The sequence below is a fragment of the Euwallacea similis genome, chromosome 8 (genome assembly GCF_039881205.1).
Source record: "Euwallacea similis isolate ESF13 chromosome 8, ESF131.1, whole genome shotgun sequence".
NCBI classification, from domain to species: domain Eukaryota; kingdom Metazoa; phylum Arthropoda; class Insecta; order Coleoptera; family Curculionidae; genus Euwallacea; species Euwallacea similis.
The window spans coordinates 5,812,241-5,832,696 of record NC_089616.1 but is presented as its reverse complement, the minus strand read 5'-3'; the positions used below and the strand labels follow the sequence as shown (position 1 = coordinate 5,832,696).

The window sequence follows — 20,456 nt, the reverse complement described above, 5'->3', positions numbered from 1 at the left end:
AATGAAAAGCCATTAACAAATGAAAAATAAGTTTTATTTAAGCAGCTGTTCAAAATGGCCACCTTCCAACTCAATGCATTTTACTAACCTTTTTCTCAAAGATCTTTTTATTCTAAATTGCATATTGATGTTATTCTTGATTTCATCAGCTGCTTGTTGAATTTTTTGGCATAATTTTTCGCGAGTATTAACTGTTCCTTTGTATACAATTACTTTCATACTTGACCATATTGAGAAGTCCAATGGGTTGAGGTCTGGACTTCTCGCAGGCCATGCAAATTCACTTCCACGACCGATCCATCGATGTGGAAAATCATTGTTCAAATATTGACACACTTGGAAAGAAAAATGTGGAACCGCTCCGTCTTGCATGAATCACATATTTTGACGTAAATATAATGAAACATCTTCGAGAAGTTCGTTAAGTTGTCCTTGCAAAAAATTTAAATACCGAAGGCCATTTAAATTGGCTGGAAGTTCGAAAGGACCAATAAAAAAGTCACCTATTACACCACACCAAATGTTTATCTTAAATTCGTATTGGAAATATGTTTCTCGTACAGTATTTGGATTCTCAGAATCCCATAAATGGCTATTTTTCCAGTTGAAAATTTCACGGTGTGTGAAAGTTGCCTCGTCAGTAAATAAAATTTTGTTCAAAAAATTTGGATCTTCGTTTTGTTTCTCTTGCAAAAATCGAGGAAATCTTAAGCGAGCAGAACGGTCTTCAGCGAGCAAATTTTGAACAGGTGTTAAATGATGTGGATGGAATTTTTCTTTATGTAAAATTCTCCAGATAGACGATTGACTCATTCCCATCGTTGCACTTAACCGGCGTGTACTTAATGTTTTATTTTCAGCAATTCGTACTAAAACTTCCTCTTCCTGTTCAACCGGGATAGTCCTTCGAGCATCATTGTTTTGGCTTTGAGGGCGAAAAGAGCCTGTTTCTCCCAAACGATTGTACAGGTTTCTGAATAATTTGTGATTGGGTTGTTGTCGGTTGGGATATAATTTAAAATAACTACGTGCTGCAGCACGACCGTTAAAATGTATTTGAGCAAAAACACAAATCACATCGCGCATCTCACTAAAGGAAAAGTCATTACGTCTTGGCATTTTTACATTTAAATTACTATTTTTTACTTAAAAAGAGCAAATAACAAGAAAAGAGTCTAATTATTTTGACAAGCTAAAGTAACAATGGCTAAGTAATGCGTTGCTATGCAAGTGAATCACAGCCACCTCCGTTTTTGAGGATTTGAAATGGCACGACACGAATTAGCTTATAGGTAAAAATCTCGTAAACGAAGAGAGATATCGGGATTGAACAAGAATACCTTTTTTGCGTAAAAATAGACGCTCTTTCAATACATTGAATAAAATTTGACCTTAGTTGCACTTATAAAAAAATATGACCAAATATACCAAAGCGGTGGGTTGTAACTAGCGCCCTCTAGAAATTTCGTAAAAATTAGATCAAAATCCTTATTTGGCATCTTACAAAACCTAAGTACACCGATTTTGGTGTTGATGCTATGAAAACACAAAAAGTTATTAAGGAATTTTAAAATAAAATTTTAACTTTTAACACCCTGTAACTCTGAAACGTGCAACATTGATATAAGGCATGTTGCGTCCAATCGTCATATTTTGGTGTCCCCTATCTCGAGTTTCGTCATGTCCCATTCCCAATGAATCACCGTGTATTAAGAGAGCTCTGACTACAGTTGCGCCGCAGGAGGAAATGAAATTGAAGTTTCTTGAACAGAAACATGAATATGAACAACAACTACTTAAACGCGATTTCCAATTGTAAATTGCAGAATACAAATTAGGGTACGAATTGCAAATTGCCAATCTAAGAAACTATTATGTAAGTTAATATAATGTTGATTGTTGTGGATTAAATGTAATTAAAATAAATAATCTTTTAGAGTTTTGCTAACTATGAAATTTTAAAATATCAACATACCAGCATAAGAAATTTTATCAACATACTTGATGATCAAAGGATGGATCACAGCCAGAAAAATCGGAGAAATATTTTTAATATATTTGGGCAGTTGCACTCACATCAACTGGAAGATTGGGGACTAAGTAAACTGTCTTTTGCTGACGATATGGTAAAGTTTTATAAAAAAACTCTGTGAAGCTGCACACCCGGATTTATTACAAGGCCTTTTCAGAACACTTTGCTTTTTAAGCGTTTTGCCTCTGTTTTTCATATATTTAAAAATTAACATTTTTAAAGATTTTTCCTTAATTTTAAAGGTATATTTAAAAAGCAAATATTTCAAAAGTTTTGCCCTGTTTTTTTAAGGTACAAGGTATACTATATAAACTTATGTAGATAAAGATTTTAAAAGAAAATGAATAGGTTTTTCCAACGGGGTAAAATACCTTGCCTGTAAAAAACAAATATTGCAAAGATATTTCTCTGTTTTAAAGATATATTCAAAAAGCAAATATTTCAACAATTCTGTCTTGTTTATAAATTAGTTTCACAACTATATAAAGTCTGATGAAGTCAGTCCAGAGACTATGTTAAAGCTAGTTTGTTTAACCCTGCGGCGGGCTCATCTTTAAACATCACGTGAGTGGTCCCGGTGCGGTATTCTATGCGGCTTACGCAACAGTTTGAATTTCACTCGAAATATAGCCTTTAATCATGAAGTGTATAAGTATATGAAAATAAACACATTTAATTTATAATTAGTGATAGTAGTTATTAAACTTATAAAAAAAATTATTAAAAGTAAAATAAAACAAGATGTAGCTATAAAAAAACAAAATCTCTGAAATTTTACAAATACAGTAGGCGCTCGATTATGTGAACTAATTCAAACCGAGGGTGTTCATAATATCAAATTGTTCATATAATCAAAAGTATTTTATTTTCATGTTATGTACTTATTACATTTTACTAAAGTATTGTGTAATATGTTTTTGGACTTTTTTCGCTGCCAAATTATTTTGCAGTGCTTTGTCTCGGCACTTTCGTAGCACCAACAAGTCGTTAACTTCGAATATGTTTCTTTCCGCCCAACGAATAACCGTATTAAATGCATCCAAAGCTTCTGATGAAGTTACGTCAGTTTTTTCTTGGTGAGCTTCATCTTGATCTTCATTGCTTTCCCAATCGTCATCATTAATGTCGCTTTGTTGCTCTTCCTCCAAATCCTCGTTCCATCTTTGAATCTCATTTTTAGAATAAACTACTTGTTGGTCAAGTTCCTTCAGTAAACTTACGACTTCCAGCTCGGGCTCTTTAGTCCCACTTTTATATCGTTCCTTCAAAATACTAAGGGGAATATCCTCTTCAGAATATTTCTCGTTCTTACTTCCTTCAAAGTTGAGAATGTTTACAAAACACTTCCTAATCGTATAAGCCTGAAGTCTACTCCATGCTCGAGAAAGATTTATAACAGCATCTTTAATTGTCAGTTCTTTGAGGAGTTTTGATAAGTTTTCAGATTTCGAAGAGACAATCGAAGATAGCAAACTTGACCTGTAGTATAGTTTAGTAATACGGATCACATTTTGGTCCATTGGTTGTATAAGTGGCGTTACATTTGGGGGCATATAAAATGCAAAAATATTTCCATCGTTTGATCGTAGATTCTCTGCCGGAGGATGACTGGGAGCGTTGTCCAATAGTAAAATTGCTTTTGCAGGAAGCCCTACTTGTTTCAAATATCTTCTGACCTCAGGCACAAATGTTCTGTGGAACCAGTTTTCAAAAATGGTCGAAGTCATCCAAGCCTTTGCGGAATTTTTTGCGGAAATCAACTGGAAGCGTAAAGTTCTTGAAACATCTCGGATTCTTAGCTTTTCCTATTACGAGCGGTCGAATTTTATGTGCTCCAGTTGCATTCGTACAAGCAAGAAAAGTAAGCCTTGCTTTCTATGCCTTTCTTCCGGGAGCAGATTTTTCATCGCTTTTAACTAAAGTTTTATCAGGGAGTAATCTCTAGAAAAGGCCCGTTTCATCTGCATTGTAGATTTGTTCATTCACCAAATTTCCCTTTTCAATGATGGAACGCAGATCTTGTTTAAATGGTTCGATCATTTCAGGATTTGCCGACAATTTTTCACCAGAAATTTTCAGAAATCGAATGCCATATCTGCGTTTAAAATTTTGTAGCCACCCGTCACTGGCAAAAAACTTTTCCTTTTCTTTTAATTCCCCGTATAATAACTTAGCTTTGGTTTTTAACAGTTCGCTTGTAACTGGTAGATTTTTACACCTCTGTTTGCAAAACCATTCATAAAGTCTTTTCTCCATTCTAGGCATCTCACCTTTTTTCAACGTTCTTCTTTTAAATTTTTCTCACGCACATTGCGATGTTACTTTCAATATGTTCAATTTATTTTTTTTTATAGCACAAATTGTAGATTTTGCGACACCATACTTTTTTGATAAACTTGTAACACTCAAACCATTCTCTAAACTTTTTATAATGCCGCTTTTTACTGATAAAGTTAACACTTTTCGCTTCATAATGATAAACTTTGCATAAACTTGTAATGTGCATCTGTCGTGGTATACGCAAGCCATACACTGATGAAATTAACCTTTCGTCCCTTTCGAGTCTTTCGACATTTTCGGGGAAGTCCCTATTAATGTGGGAAGGAAAATGTTACAGGTTACCACTTTAATAGTGCATATTGCCAACTAGTATTTTTGTTCACTTAATCGAGAGCAACGCTGTTCACTCTATAGAACCTGATGTTATTTGAAATAAGTGTTCATTGTAGCGGGTAGTTCACATAATAGGGTGTTCATATAACCGAGCACCTACTGTATATAATATAATATTCTCATAAAATAAAAAAATTAAAATAACATTCTCTATCACTTAAATAAAACTCAAATTAAAATATAAAATTAATATAATAAAATAATAATATAAATAATGTAAGCAATATACACTGAGTTCCAAAAAAAGTGGCTCACCCTATTTTTTTGTCAAACTCGAAGCTTTATAACTTTTAAACCAGTTATCCGAATTCAATAATTTTTTTGATGCTTTGTAGTCTAGCCTATTGGCTATTAATGTAAATGGAAGAAATGGATTTTGTTTCTATATTCGTGGAAATTAATGGAAAAATCTAGATTCATGTTCTTTATCATTTTTTTACATCACTCTACGGATGACTGCGGCACTTGTGTTAAAAATCTTTAAACGTTGTTGGAAAGTGCCCTTTTTAACAAACATTTCGGTTTTAAGTTCATTATCTTATCTTTAAAATTGTCGAAATGACAGCATTCTTATTGGAATCTTGCATTTAGCAAAGAATCCACTCTTACCAATATATTGCTGAATTCAAGTAGGCTGTGAAAAACAATTGCCTCCATATTTGACGTTTGATAAACATTGTGGTGGTGTCGTTATTGCCACAAAAAGTAATTTTGTGATTGAAATAAAAAAAATGCCTATTACACCTGAACAAACGGTGAAATTGGTTACTTTAGTGAATGATGGTCGTAGTAAACGATATGCTGCTCGTGCAGTAGGAGTTTCTTTTACAACAGCGCGTAGAGCTCTTCAAAAATATGAAGAAACTGGAAACGCAGCTCGAAGGGCGGGCTCTGGTCGCCCCCGAAAAACAACTCGTAGAGACGATCGCTTTGTGAGGTTACAGGTTTTACGTAATCGATTTAGCACCGCAGTAGAGGCGCAACAAAACCTCCGACAAATTCGAGGGACCACAGTTAGCAAACAAACTGTTTGTAGACGACTGCAGGAAATAAATCTTAAAGCAAGAAGGCCTGCCAAAGGTCCTAAATTATCTCGAGAGCACCGCACAGCGCGAAGAAACTTTGTTGCAACCTATGGACAATGGAACATTCCAGAATGGTCCTGTGTCTTATTCACGGATGAATCAAGGTTTTGTCTCAATATGGTAGATGGCCGGAAGCGAGTGTGGCGAAGATTGGAAGAAAGATTCAACCAAGAGTTGTTTATGGAGCACCAGAATTTTAATGGAGGCTCAGTCATGGTCTGGGGTGGAATTTCGATGAACGGACGTACACCGCTTCATGTTTTTCCTCCTAGGCAATCAATGACAGCACAAATCTACATTGATGACATTTTAGAACAGTATGTGCAACCGTATGCTGAGTTAGTTGATCCTAACTTTATCCTAATGCACGATAATGCCAGACCACATGTAGCAGGAATCGTTAGAAACTTCGTAGAAGCTGCTGGTATAAACACATTGCAATGGCCTGCGCAAAGTCCAGATATGAACCCAATAGAACATCCATGGGATGAATTAGGATGCAGGGTGCGTTCCCGTGATAGGCTTCCAGCAACTCTAGAAGAAATGCGTGATGCATTAGTTGAAGAGTGGAATATCATACCTGACCAAGTCATACGAAATTTAATTTCCAGTATGCCAAGAAGATTAGAATCTCTAAGAGCTACTAGAGGTGGTAATACCCGCTACTGAGTTTATTTAATTTGGTGATTTTGCCTTGTTCACAACACAATTTTATAGTAAACATGTTCATTAAACTACTGCCTTTTGTATTCACAATACTTTGCCTTTGATAATGTTTAGGAAAGAAGAAAAATAATGGTTCCAGTAAAAATGCTGTGATTTAGACAATTTTAAAGATAAAACAATGAATTTAAAATCAAAATGTTTGTTAAGAAGGGCACTTTCCAACAACGTTTAAAAATTTTTAACACAAGTGCCGCAGTCATCCACAGAATGATTTAAAAAAATGATAAAGAACATGAATTTAGGTTTTTCCATTAATTTCCATTAATAAAGAAACAAAATCCATTTCTTTCATTTACATTAATAGCCAACAAGCTAGGCTATAAAGCATCAAAAAAATGATTGAATTCGGGTAACTGCTTTAAGAGTTGTAAAGTTTCGAATTTGACAAAAAAATCGGGTGAGCCACTTTTTTTGGAACTCAGTGTAATAAAAGAGTAATATCAATACAGTAGACACTCGATACCATGAACAAAATAAAACAACGCATGTTCACGTTAGCGATTTATTTATGTAATCGGGGTTTAATCTAAATAGAGTGGAAAACAGATTATTGGGTGACAAAAAAGTCTGAAATTTTAGTTTGCTTCTTAGGATTTGTAATTTTTTGCACAAGGGCTGTTTCTCTTAGTCTTTTTAAAACTATGAGGTCTGTGAAGTCCACACCACTATATTCTGCCCACTGAATTGCAGTATTTAATGCAGTTATAGCGCTGTCCAGTGACACTTTACTTGACATTTCTTGAAAATTCTCGACTACATGAACTTCACATTCTTCTTGGTCGTTTTCACATTCTTTGTCAGCATCATTCCATTCCAATACATCAGTTTCCTTGAATGTGGCCTACAAATATACATAAATTAGATATGTAATAACAGATTTAAATTGTAAAGATAAATCCCTTACTTGTGGTGTTAGTGTATTTAGAAGATCACAAGATTTGGAGATTAAGCCTGCCTTATCATCATCCCATCGACGTTTTAAAACAGAAAGAGGTAATTCATCATCGTCATCCTCGGACATTTCAGTGTTCTATAAAATATTTCTCCAACATTTTGCAATAATTTGTGAATCGAGTCGATTCCATGCAGCCGTTAAATTGATAACAGCTTCCTTAATAGTCAAGTTTTTCAATGTATCAGTTACGTTTGAATTACTTGCTATAACATCGGCAAGAAGGCTATTCCTGTAATATAATTTTGATCCATAGGTTGGATAAGCGGCGTAACGTTAGGTGGAAGAAACGTTGTTACTATCTGTCCATCTTCGCTCTTTAATTCTTCTTCGTTTGAATGAGATGCCGCGTTATCTAGCAGAAGTAAGGCTTTTATCGGGAGCCCTTTATTTGACAAAAAACGTGTAACCTGTAAAGGAATACGTAAATTTATGCTACAATTTCAAGAAAAATACACAACAAAATTTACCTGAGGTACAAAGGAATGGTGGAACCATTTTTTAAAAATCCACACACAGCAGTCATCCACGCTGTCTTGGAGTGTTCATAATCAAGAGGGCAAGTAAAGTTTTTAAATGACCTTGGATTGGCAGCCTTACCAATAACTAATGGTTTTACTTTATGTCTTCCAGTAGCATTTGTGCAAACTAGTAATGTTATTCGTTGTTTTTCAGTCTTTCAATGTTTTGTCCGGTAGAAGTTTCCAGTATAAGCCCGTTTCGTCAGCATTATAAAGTTGATCTAATGTAATTCCAAGTTTCTGCATTTTATTTTTTAACTGCTTTTTGAAAGGGTCAATAAGTTCCGGTTAGGAAGAAAGTTTTTCCCCGGAAATTTTTAAAAACCGAATTCCAAACCTTTTTTTAAACCTCTGTAGCCATCCCTCACTAGCCGTAAATTTCTTATCAGTTTCCTTTATTTCAGAATGTATGGATTTGGCTTTTTGCTTTATCATTTCTCCGCTTACGACAAAATTTTTATTTCGTTGATTTAGAAACCATTTGTATAGCTGTTTTTCCATTTGTGGTAATCCAGACCCTTTAAGTGTTTTTCTTTTACTCGATCCAACATATGTATCTGTTATTACTCCTAAAATGGTTTCTTTTCCGTGCTTTATTTTGCAAATCGTAGATTTAGCTATATTGTATATACAGGGTGGCCCATTGAAAACGAAACAGAGGCATTTGCGGGTACTTAGAAATGTATATTTGAAAAATGCTCGGACACGTAAACTTTATATTCGAGGGGGACACATTATAAACGTATACTCGCTCCTTTCACTTCAACACCCTAGCCGGGGTGAGTTAAACCCTTAAAATCTTAAATGGAAAGTATGGTCGAGTAGCACCTTGTTTGAAAGGTCTTTCGATTCTCGTTATAATGATACCCAAATTAACTAACTTTTATTCAGTAGTTTTCGAGAAATTTGGAAAAATGTGATTAAATTGCCAACAAGTGGAATGCTCTGTTAAAATCGTAAATTAGGAAAATTAATAGTAAAACATTAACAAAAGTTCTTTTAATTGATAAGATACTCAAACTGTTCACCATTAGCTTCCATACAGTAATACAAGTTCTGTTCAAAACGAGTCCTAACATTTTGAAGCATCTGTGGAGTTATCAGACGGCATTCATTAACAATTCGTCGTCGCAATTCTTCCAGAGACTCCGGTTCTGTTGCGTAGATCTTGCTTTTCAAATGGCCCCATAAGAAGAAGTCTAACGGAGTCAAGTCTGGAGACCTAGCCGGCCACTCTATAGGACCTCTTCGCCCAATCCATTGTTCTGGAAACTCTCTGTTCAAAAACTCCCTAACACGTCGTGCATAATGTGGAGGAGCTCCGTCTTGTTGGAATACTAATTGGTTGTCTTGATAGCGGTCATCATGTTCAACAATGTCAATGAGTAAGGGATAAACAGTATTCCCCAGTAATTCCACATACGTCTCCCCTGTCAGATTGCCATCAAGAAAGATTGGTCCAACCAAACGGTCCCCAAAAATACCTGCCCAAACATTTAATTTTTGGGGAGTTTGAGTGTGGACAGCGTGAAAAATTCTGGAATTATTATCTGCCCAATAGCGACAATTATGAAGATTGACAGTAGAGTTTAGAAAAAAAGTACATTCATCCGAAAAGCAGATATTGAATAAAAAATTTCCGTTAGCAGCTATCCTTGCAGTCATACGTTCGCAAAACTCCATCCGCCGATCAAAATCATCTTCATTCAATTGATGCACTAGATGAATCTTGTATGGATGATATTTATGATGTTTCAAAATTCGTTGAATAGTTGTTCTAGCGATGTTACTAACTGTAGCTAATTTCCTCGTGCTCAAAGTTGGGTCTGCAGCTATTTGTCCTAAGATTTCAATTTCGGCAGCTTCATTTCTAATTGTAAATTCACGTTCAGGATCCCGTTTTTTGTTGAGTACTGATCCGGTTAGTCGAAATTTTGCAACTAGCTCTAAAATGTACTTTCTACCAACATGTCTGTTTGGATATTGTTCATTGAACAAACCCGCAGTGCGATTAGCACTCTCGTCGTTTTTGAAATAAAGAGAAATTATTTCCACTCTTTCCTCTACAGAATACACCATTGTAAAATTTTTCCTATTTTCAAATTTAATTCACTTAAACTCGATGCTGAAGTTTATTCGGTATCTAACATTTGAATACTTCACTGCAATAGCTGCGGTGATATTTTATCTCTCTTTTTTTAAAATGTATTCAAAGTTTTAATTCCATTCGCCTTTTTCTACTTCCTCTGCCTCCTCTACCTACCTGATAAGATGTAGTAGATTTTTTTTTTATTATTCGAAAGCAATAACAATTGGTGAAATAGTACAACTAAACTTAATCTGATCAGTTTACAATTAATAGTCACTACTGATTATTTTCCTAATTTACGATTTTAACAGAGCATTCCACTTGTTGGCAATTTAATCACATTTTTCCAAATTTCTCGAAAACTACTGAATAAAAGTTAGTTCATTTGGGTATCATTATAACGAGAATCGAAAGACCTTTCAAACAAGGTGCTACTCGACCATACTTTCCATTTAAGATTTTAAGGGTTTAACTCACCCCGGCTAGGGTGTTGAAGTGAAAGGAGCGAGTATACGTTTATAATGTGTCCCCCTCGAATATAAAGTTTACGTGTCCGAGCATTTTTCAAATATACATTTCTAAGTACCCGCAAATGCCTCTGTTTCGTTTTCAATGGGCCACCCTGTATATTAGGTCGTGTAGTATAAAATGAGTAGAATTGAATTGAAACTTTAGTCATTTTTTTTTCATATGAAATGTTTTTATTGTCAATCGAAATATGCACCACCATTATCAATACACTTCTGCCATTTAACGGGAAGTTCATTGATTCCCCTGCTGTAAAAGCCTGCAGGCCGGGAGTCGATAACCTCTTGGAAGGCAGCTTTGACAGCCTCGTCGGAGTTGAATGTTTTCCCTACCAAGAAGTTATCCAAATTTTGAAAGAAGTGGTAATCAGTGGGTGCTAAGTCGGGTGAATACGGTGGATGACGAAGAGTTTCCAATTCCAACTCCTGTAGCTTGGCCAAGGTGACTTGTGCGGTGTGTGGCCGAGCGTTGTCGTGCAACAATAGCGGTGCGCTTCGATTGACTAATCTTGGCTGCTTAACCGTCAGTTGCCTCGTCATTTCGGTCAGTTGTCGGCAGTAGACATCAGCCGTAATCGATTCACCAGGTTTCATGAAGCTGTGATGGATGACACCTGCGTTGGACCACCAAACGGACACCATAAGCTTCTTTTGATGAAGATTTTTTTTCGCACAATCTTGATCCAACCACTGCGATGAACGTCTGGTATTGTCATATAGGATCCATTTCTCATCACAAGTAACAATCCGATTCAAAAATGGATCGTTATTATACCGGCACAACAAAGAAACACAAGCTTCGAGACGTCGTTCTTTCTGTATGTCGCTCAACTCATGCGGTACCCACTTGTCCAGCTTTTTCACTTTACTAATTTCATCCAAATGAGTCAATATTGTTTTTTTGGTTACACTGAATATTAACGATAATTCGCTTGCACTTTGACGTGGATTCGCTTCCACTACGGCTTTCAGATAATCGTTATCCACTTGAGTTTCAGGTCGTCCACGTGGTTCATTTGTTAGGTCAAAATTGCCAAAACGAAATTTCATGAACCAACGAGATACTGTTTGCTGTGAAGTGACTTCAGTACCAAACACATCATTAATATTGCGAGCCGTCTGAGCTGTTGTGGTTCCACGGTGGAACTCATATTTCATTAACACACGAATTTCACTATTTTGCATGGCTGCACAAAAATTTTTATAAAAATAAAAGTTTTCAATAATTTTTAACACTTTAAACTCTGATCGAAAGAGGAAGAATGTGCCTTTTTCACATAAAAAAGTCAAGTCCAAATATAGATTTAGAGTGAAGTTATTCGCAGTTGAATGTGGAATTTCGAGAATCTACTCATTTTATACTACACGACCTAATATATAACATATCTTTATTTCCCAAGAAAAAGGCTATCGACCACAATGGTCTTTCTGCCCGTAATATTTACAAGTTAGTTTAGGTATATACTGTAACTTTAACAACAGTAGAAAGAAAAAAAAAAAGGGGGTTTCCCTATATTCCATAATGCTCTTGCAGGGAATTGGTAGGGAAGAGCAATCGGGATTGTCTGGTTCGTCTCGTCAAGCAGAGTGGGTTTAATATTGTCCTATTGTTGGGGTTGTTCTTCCATTTTGTTTGAAGGTTTAGTAGTCTGTCAGTAATTCGTGTCATGTTTGTGCGTTGGTACAGTAGTTGGTTGGGGGGATTGTGGAGAGGGTTCTTGGGATGTCTTATTTTAGTAATTAGTCTTAGTGCAATTTGTTCTGTTGTTTGTATGTGTTGTTTAGTTTTTTCAGTGGACTGTGCCAACATTATGTGTCCGTAGTCAAGTATTGGTCTGCATATTGCTTTATATATTCTTGCAGCAGTCCTTGTACTAATTCCTTTGTCTCTGTAAGCTATATTGTATTTTCTGGATAAATTTGAAATACTTGCACCTTTACTTAGCTCCTGAATTACAAGAGATTTTTTATGGAAAGTTAAACACTTTGGTTTTTTCATCGACATTACATACAGTATCGGACAAAATTAGAGAGACTCACTAAAAATTGGTTTTATTTTTTTATGTTGATGCCATGATACAAATGAAATAGGAACTTTATAAACCCCATCTGGTATATGCGTTTGTATATTTATTTTGCGTTTATCTAGAAATGCCGTCCCTTACCCGCATTTTTTACATACCAATGAATATATTTTGCGACAAAAATAGAGCGACCCTGCAATTTTCTGTTTGCCTGTTGTGGATAGTGGTTCGCATATACCGTTGTTTAATACATCCGAATAGTGCAAGATGCCTCGAGGAAAACATTACTCCATTGATCTTAAAGAAAAAAGTATTGAGGCCTATAAAGCTGGGATACCACAAAAAACAATAAAAGACCAATTTAGGGTAACAAAACAGGTTGTTTCAAGAACTATCAAAAATTTCCAGTTTCGTGGTAGGGTTATAAATATAAAACGAAAAATTATTGAGGCCTATAAAGCTGGGATACTACAAAAAACAATAAAAGACCAATTTAGGGTAACAAAACAGGTTGTTTCAAGAACTATCAAAAATTTCCAGCTTCGTGGTAGGGTTATAAATATAAAACGAAGAGGAAGAAAACGAAAAACAAGCAAACAAGAAGATAGGAGAATAAAAAGGATTAGTCAGAGATGTCCAAAGCTGTCTGCAAATCAAATTTTAGCAAAGCTAGGTGCCCCCAGTGTTTCTTCAAGAACCATCCAGCGTCGTCTGGTAGAAGTGGGACTTCCTGGAAGAAGACCAGCTAAGAAACCACTGCTAACAAAAAAAAATCGTGATAGTCGCATGTTGTTTGCAACTCGCCATTTACACTGGACTACCCAGGATTGGAGCAAAGTGCTATTTAGCGACGAATCCAAATTTAATATATTCGGCAGTGACGGTGCACAGTTCATTCAGCCCTGCTATGCAAAGGCTGGATCCCAAGTACATATCGGGCATTGTGAAGCACGGCGGTGGCAACATCATGGTTTGGGGTTGCTTTTCGGCTCATGGTATGGGCCCTATTCATAAAATTGATCATAAAATGGATAGGTTTTTATATCGAGCCATATTAGAGGATGTTATGCTTCCATATGCCGAATGGGAAATGCCTTTAATATTTGTGTTTCAACATGACAATGACCCGAAGCACACGGCTAAAATTGTGAAACAGTAGTTTGTTGAAAAAAATATTCGACTTTTGCAATGGCCACCTCAGTCACCGGATTTAAATCCGATAGAGAATCTCTGGGAGATAGTTAATAGAACAATTAGGACCAAAAAGATCACAAATAAGGATCAGCTGTGGCAAGAAGTCCAAAATGCTTGGAATTCTATTGACGATGACACAATATCTAGGCTAATTGCATCAATGCCAAGCAGATGTCAGCAAGTTATTGCCAATAAAGGATACTGGACAAAATACTAAATTTTTAATATTAATTTACCTAAAATCACAGCGGTCGCTCTAATTATGTCGCGTCGGATACGCAATATTTTCTTGTATATTTTTTTCTTAGAACATATGTACATATTTTTTTGAACTTTAATTTTCATAAACGTTATTTTTTCGAAGTTACTGTTTAATGTAGTGTAGGCACATATTACATATTACACATATTTCATGAGTAGTTTAAACAAATAAAAAGTCTCTCTAATTTTGTCCGATACTGTATAACAACACGTATTCACTAAACCTTTCGAGAACCATTCAAAAGCAACAGGCAAATGTTGCAATGCAAAAAATGAAACTACAAAGTAAAACTGGGGAAATACCGGGCACGACGGTCGGGCAACCCCGTATTAAGCACGACTGCCAGGGAATCCCCAGAAGTAGTTCCCCCGATAATGGAAATCATTTGTTCACGTTATACGGTGGTTAATGTGATAGAAAGATGATTCACGTTATCTGGAAGTTTACGTTATCCGGTGTTCACAGTATCGAGTGTTTACTGTATAAAAAAAAAAATAATCTTCGTCCATCGTTGAATATAGACATGTATGACGTTGGACAGATTTTTCACAGTGAGATTTACAAACAAATCTTTGGCATTGACTACAACTAACAGCAGTTTTATTATTTTTATGTATACTGCATACATGACAGCGACCGTTACGTGTTTGGTTTTAGATAACCGGAACTTCACTAAGATTGCTGTGATTAGATAGAAATTTTCTGATATCTCTTGGAAGTGTTTGAATCTGCGCGCGTTTCTTGAGATGATTGGCCATGAGTCCTAATCCTAAATTTGTAAGATACTTCCTCCTTCTTGGTGGCAAATCTTTACATTTGATGTCGTTGTATATAACTTCAAAGTTGATGCCGGCAACATCCAATATTCGAAAAAAAAATTGCAGAAGGTCACCGTCTGGTGATCCTTTGAGTTGAATAAGTGACACATTTTTAGTCGACAGTATCGACGCCACATTTTGTTCTGCTATAATGTAGTATTATTTTTGGTTTGTTTATAACCTCATCAATTTCGTCATGATCATGCATGGTCGAAAGCAAAATTACAACTTTATTTTTTTTATTTACATACGAGACTAAACATTTGTGAAATTGGAACCCAAAAAGAGAAGAACCAATTGTCCGTATTTTGTGAGGTAAAAACTCAGGTGGAATTTCCCTTTTGTTCTTTTTCATTGTACTGGTAAGAGTGAGTCCATTTTCTAATAGATATTCCGCAAAACCATAACTAGTATAGTAATTGTCAGTAGTTAGGTTCCTATTGGTGTTTTGTAGTGGTTCTACTACTCTCTGAATAATGTCGAATGGCTTATTTGAAGCTTTGTAAGGTCCCTCCTGTTGTGCTCCACAATATATCTCGAATTTACAAGTATAATAAGTTCTCCTATCGCAAAGGGCATATAGTTTTATTCCATATTGCTGGTTTCTGTGGCATATACTAGATAAAACCACATCTCCTTCGAAATGGATGCAGAATTTCGTCTATTGTAATAAATTCTCCCAAAACATAATTTGTCATGCAATTCGTCATAAACTCTTTATATATCGTTCTAATTGCTGTTAATTTATAAATTTTTTCACGATCTTTTCTTGTTCGAATATCGTTAAAGCGCAGGGCATGAAGTATGAACAAGAAATGTTTGTAACTAAATGCAGCCCGCAACAATATCATTCCGGTTCCATCTTTAGCTCAAAGTTCTACGTTGACGTGGCTCCCTTTTTTTTACAGATATTACGTAAAGCGCTCCGAACAATGCAATAATTTTGTTGAAAGAAGTTAATCAACTTCTTTGTTTTCTTCTGCCAATCGGCAGTCTCTGTCTCTCTGGTATGCAGCTTTTGTACGTTTATTTTCTAGATGTATATGTAAGATTTGGGTATCGTTACGAGAAAAAATAAAACAAAGCAAGTTTTGAGGTACTCCTTTACTTGTCAACAACCAAGGTCAGAATGCCCCCCGATACACATGTCTTATCCACCACCGAGCGCATCCCTCTCTTTTTAAGAGCATTGATAAGCCACATTTCAGGCTTTTTCCCACGATTTCCTGACCCATCATCAATTTTTCTCTCGCCTATGTTAAGAAATTCATAAACAAACCTCTATCGTTTTCTCACGCTTATCTTAGAAGTAATTTACGGCTAACCCCCATATCGTTCTCACATGGTATTACTTGATAGTCTTAACATAAGCAAGGAATGCTCACATATACATATTGCTACATAATACTATGTTATCTATAATATTTTTGTTCAAGAATAGAGAAAACGAGTCATTGGGACTTGAAATATTTCTTGCGGCACCTGTCGATCCTGAAGACACTTTGACAATATTTTTGGCACTCGTTTTAGTTATTCTCATTACAGGAGCACTTTTCCAAATTGTTTCTTGATCTTTACCAATAAAAAAATGATCATCTTGGTAAGCCTGTAACAACGGCTCTATATGGTCCGAAGATTCATCAGAAGACTGCTCCAATTCACTTTATGCTCGACTTTTACAATAATTTCTTTTTTTCCGCTTTCACTATCAAAGTCAACAATATCTCATCGACATCAGAAAGATCTTGAACAATATTTTGTAACTCCCCTTCAGATAAGGGGTTTGAAAGTTTTTTGTACCTAAAATTTAATTCTGCCAAATGGTTTTGCATCGATCTGAAGAAATGAAAATCTGACGGGGCAATGTCTGGGGAATACATGAGGTAGGATAAAATTTCCCGTCTTAAATCATTAAGGACGTTCTTGATCGATTGGACAACGTGGGGTCGAGCATTGTCATGCAGCAGGATGACCCGGGTGTGTTGCGATGGACGGTTTTGTTCAATTGTTTTTTTTTTGTTTTTTTTTTAAGAGGTTGAGGGGAATCTGCATGCAGACTTCGAGGGCTTAGCGTAAAGCGTTCGAAAGCGCCCTCTTAGTGTCGGGTTGGCATCATCTTTCCGGTGAGTGCCGACCGACTAAACCCCCTGTACTCCCTCTGCCATCGTTCAAATCCCGCCCGGTACCGTCGATCAGACATTTCATCGAGCGGGTGTCGTTCAATTGCTTGGTGTAACTTTCTTATTTGGCTAGCGTAAAGGCCTGCCGTGATTGTTTAACCCGGTGTAAGAAATTCATAATAAAGAACACTCTTTTGGTTCCACCAAACGGACAGCAAAACCTTCTTTCCGTGCATGTTACGATTGGGCTGGGAAACTGCTGGTTCGCCGGGGCTGACCCATGATCTCTTCCGCTTGGGGTTATCGTACTAGACCCATTTTTCGTTACCGGTCACAATTTGATATAAAAAAGACTTTTTCTTTTGCCTAGACAAAAGTTTTTGACAAATGTTGCGACGCTGGGCCTTGTTGATGTGTGAGAGCAAGTGCGGCAACCACTTGCCTTCTTTTTGTATTTTTCCCAACGTGTCTAAACGTTTTACGATGGTCTGCTAGCTTACATCAAATCTTTCTGCTAGTAGTTAGGCTTTCGGTGTTGTATTCTTCAAAAACAGCTTCACAATCAGTATCAGAAAATGTTTTGGGCTTTCCTGAGCGCTCCGTGTCATTCAAATCGAAATTACCCATTTTAAACTGCTTGAACCACCGTTGACATGTTTCATCACACATGTTGACATCTTTCAGTTACAACTCTTTCGTCGTAGATTTCACACAAAATTCTGCAAGTTTCAGCTGCTGATTTCTGTTGGTGAAAGCAGTGGAGTGAGCAAGGTCGAATATGGGTTTTATCAGGTCCTATTGTCGAACGCAATATTTCGTGATTAATACGACAAAAATTTGCAATATTTACCCAACATATCCTATTCATATCTACAGTATTGGCCATAATTATTGCAACTTTTAAAATTGTTTTATAGTTTTGTTTAAATCGAAAGGACAAATGCGCCACCTCGTACATACATTCTTTATTGAACTACCTTTACTTATCAGAGAAATGGAATATATTATCTCTTCGCATATTCACTGGTATAAACAAATTGTGTTTCTACGCTGGCCAAAATTATTGCAACTAAATTATTTTGCTTAAATAATTAACTATAACAACGAAAAATAAAACAAATTTTTAATATTTGGTGTAATATCCTTTAGCCCTCAATACATCTGCCATTCTATTTGACATAGAATTAATTAATTTCTCAATTATAGCTGGATCCATTTCTGACCAAGCTTTTGATAGTAATTCGAATAGTTCCGTGGCATTTTTAACTTTTGGGTCCGGAATTTTCTGGTCCAAGATTTCCCATAAGTTCTCAATTGGATTGAGGTCAGGACTTTGAGATGGCCACTTCATAACAGGTATTATTTGCTGTTCTAACCACTCTTTGACTAATTTGGAAGCATGCTTTGGATCGTTATCGTGTTGAAAGGTGAATTTAAGCGGCATGATCTCATCTGTATAGGGTTCCAAAACGTTCCTTAAAATGTCTCTGTACATAAACCTGTCCATCCTTCCCTCAATTTTGTGTAGAGGGCCCATACCAAATGACGAAAAGCACCCCCACACCATTACAGATCCTCCGCCATGTTTCAAAGTGGGACAGGTGTATTTTGGATCCAATCTCTGGCCTTTAGGTCGCCTTACGTGAATCACACCATCACTTCTAAATAAATTGAACTTAGATTCGTCACTAAATACGATGCTTTTCCGATCATTTGGTGTCCAGTGAATGTGATTTTGAGCGAACTTGAGCCTGGCTTTAATGTTCTTCTTCGAGAGCAAAGGCTTTTTGGCAGGTCTATAACTATTTAAGCCATTTTCACAAAGTCTTCGCCTTATTGTTCGACTTGAAAGGCCCGATGATCCTGCTTGGTCGATTTCACTCAGAATTTTCGTTGAAGATAGGAAGGGACTTCTTTTCGCAATATTTAAAATTTTTCGGTCCAATTGCTTGGAGGACTTTCTTGGTCTACCAGTGTTTTTTAATGGTATTATACCACCAGTACGAACAAATTGTTTGATGATTCTCGACACTGTTGATTTATGGAGTTGTAAATTTCGGGCTATTTCGACTTGCCTTAGACCATTCTTATAAAAATTAATCACTCTGTTTCTAATGTCACCACTATATGTTTTACTTCGAGCCATGATGGAAAATTCACTAACTAATAGTCGAATTGAATACAGGAACTAAAAAGCAAAATCTTCTCAAAAAAACACGAAAAAATAAATAGTTGCAATAATTTTGGCCAGCGTAGAAACACAATTTGTTTATACTAGTGAATATGCGAAGAGATAATATATTCCATTTCTCTGATAAGTAAAGGTAGTTCAATAAAGAATGTATGTACGAGGTGGCTCATTTGTCCTTTCGATTTAAACAAAACTATAAAACAATTTTAAAAGTTGCAATAATTATGGCCAATACTGTATGTACTATATTTGCAAAAATTATTAAAATCGAACATTTCATATGCGACATATGACAGTTTGAATACAATCGACAGAATTTAGTTGTACACTTAATATATTCATTATCCAAACCAATTTTTTGTGAAATATACATGTAGGTTTTTCTATAGTTGTCTAGGGTTTTTATTTTGAATAATAGGGTTTATTGAATAAGAAACGGATTCAAACGTAGGATAACAGTTCTGGTGAGCCACTCGAAAAGAAAGAGGACCCTCTAGATTCGGGGCGCTCTTAAATACTCAACTAAAGGTAATCAAAACAGTGTCGTACCCTGGCTAGAAAGCAATTACTGACTTACGACACCACCTGAGTCGTTACCATGGTACTGATAACGCTTTGTCGGTACATTTCCAGAAATGCCGACAAAGCGCGGCCGCGCGTCTCATCCACGCCGACAAAGGGCGGCTATCCTTTCCCACAAGTACCGACAAAGGGTGGTTAGACGTTAATCATAAAATAGCCGAATTGCTTGAAGATAATGATTGCGAAACCCTCTTAATTGACAAAAATACTTCTAACCAGGTTGCGACATACATAGGCGTCCTATAGGGGCAACATCAGCCCCTTCACAATTCTTTCATCTTAAATTAAGACCTAACCTAATTACAAGTATTAAAGTACTATCACTATTTACAACTCAACGACTTCCGATTGTGCCTCGACTTAAGAATCCTACATACATATACAAATAGTGATTTGAAGTTATCAACAAATTATCTAGATGATTTATTGAACATAAGTCTGGTAAATTCGATTCTAAAGATCTCTTATGAGACTTGGTTGAATTGAGTTGTTCTGTAATAATTTGTTGATATTTTGACTGTTGTTGTTGGTATTAATTTATATTTTAATCGTTCAGGTCTTCTATATAAATATTGAATGGCCCATATACAAGCTGCTTTTTTTGTGATTACAAAGTTTTTTTTAAATAATTTGGACCAAAATCATATTCTTAAAATTTTT

At 36.0% G+C, this 20,456-nt stretch overlaps 2 protein-coding genes and 1 pseudogene across 2 annotated transcripts in view; all 3 read right to left on the bottom strand.

Moving 5' to 3' along the window:
* RpL30 (ribosomal protein L30) overlaps positions 1-20,456 on the bottom strand; it is a 74,689-nt gene that overhangs the window by 33,701 nt on the left and 20,532 nt on the right. The gene's annotated exons all lie outside the window — the stretch shown is intronic.
* LOC136410185 (jerky protein homolog-like) lies at positions 2,917-3,759 on the bottom strand. Its single transcript, XM_066392220.1, has one exon. The coding sequence runs from the start codon at positions 3,757-3,759 to the stop codon at positions 2,917-2,919; it is 843 nt and encodes a 280-aa protein (XP_066248317.1).
* On the bottom strand, positions 13,252-16,783 carry LOC136410547 (piggyBac transposable element-derived protein 4-like; annotated as a pseudogene).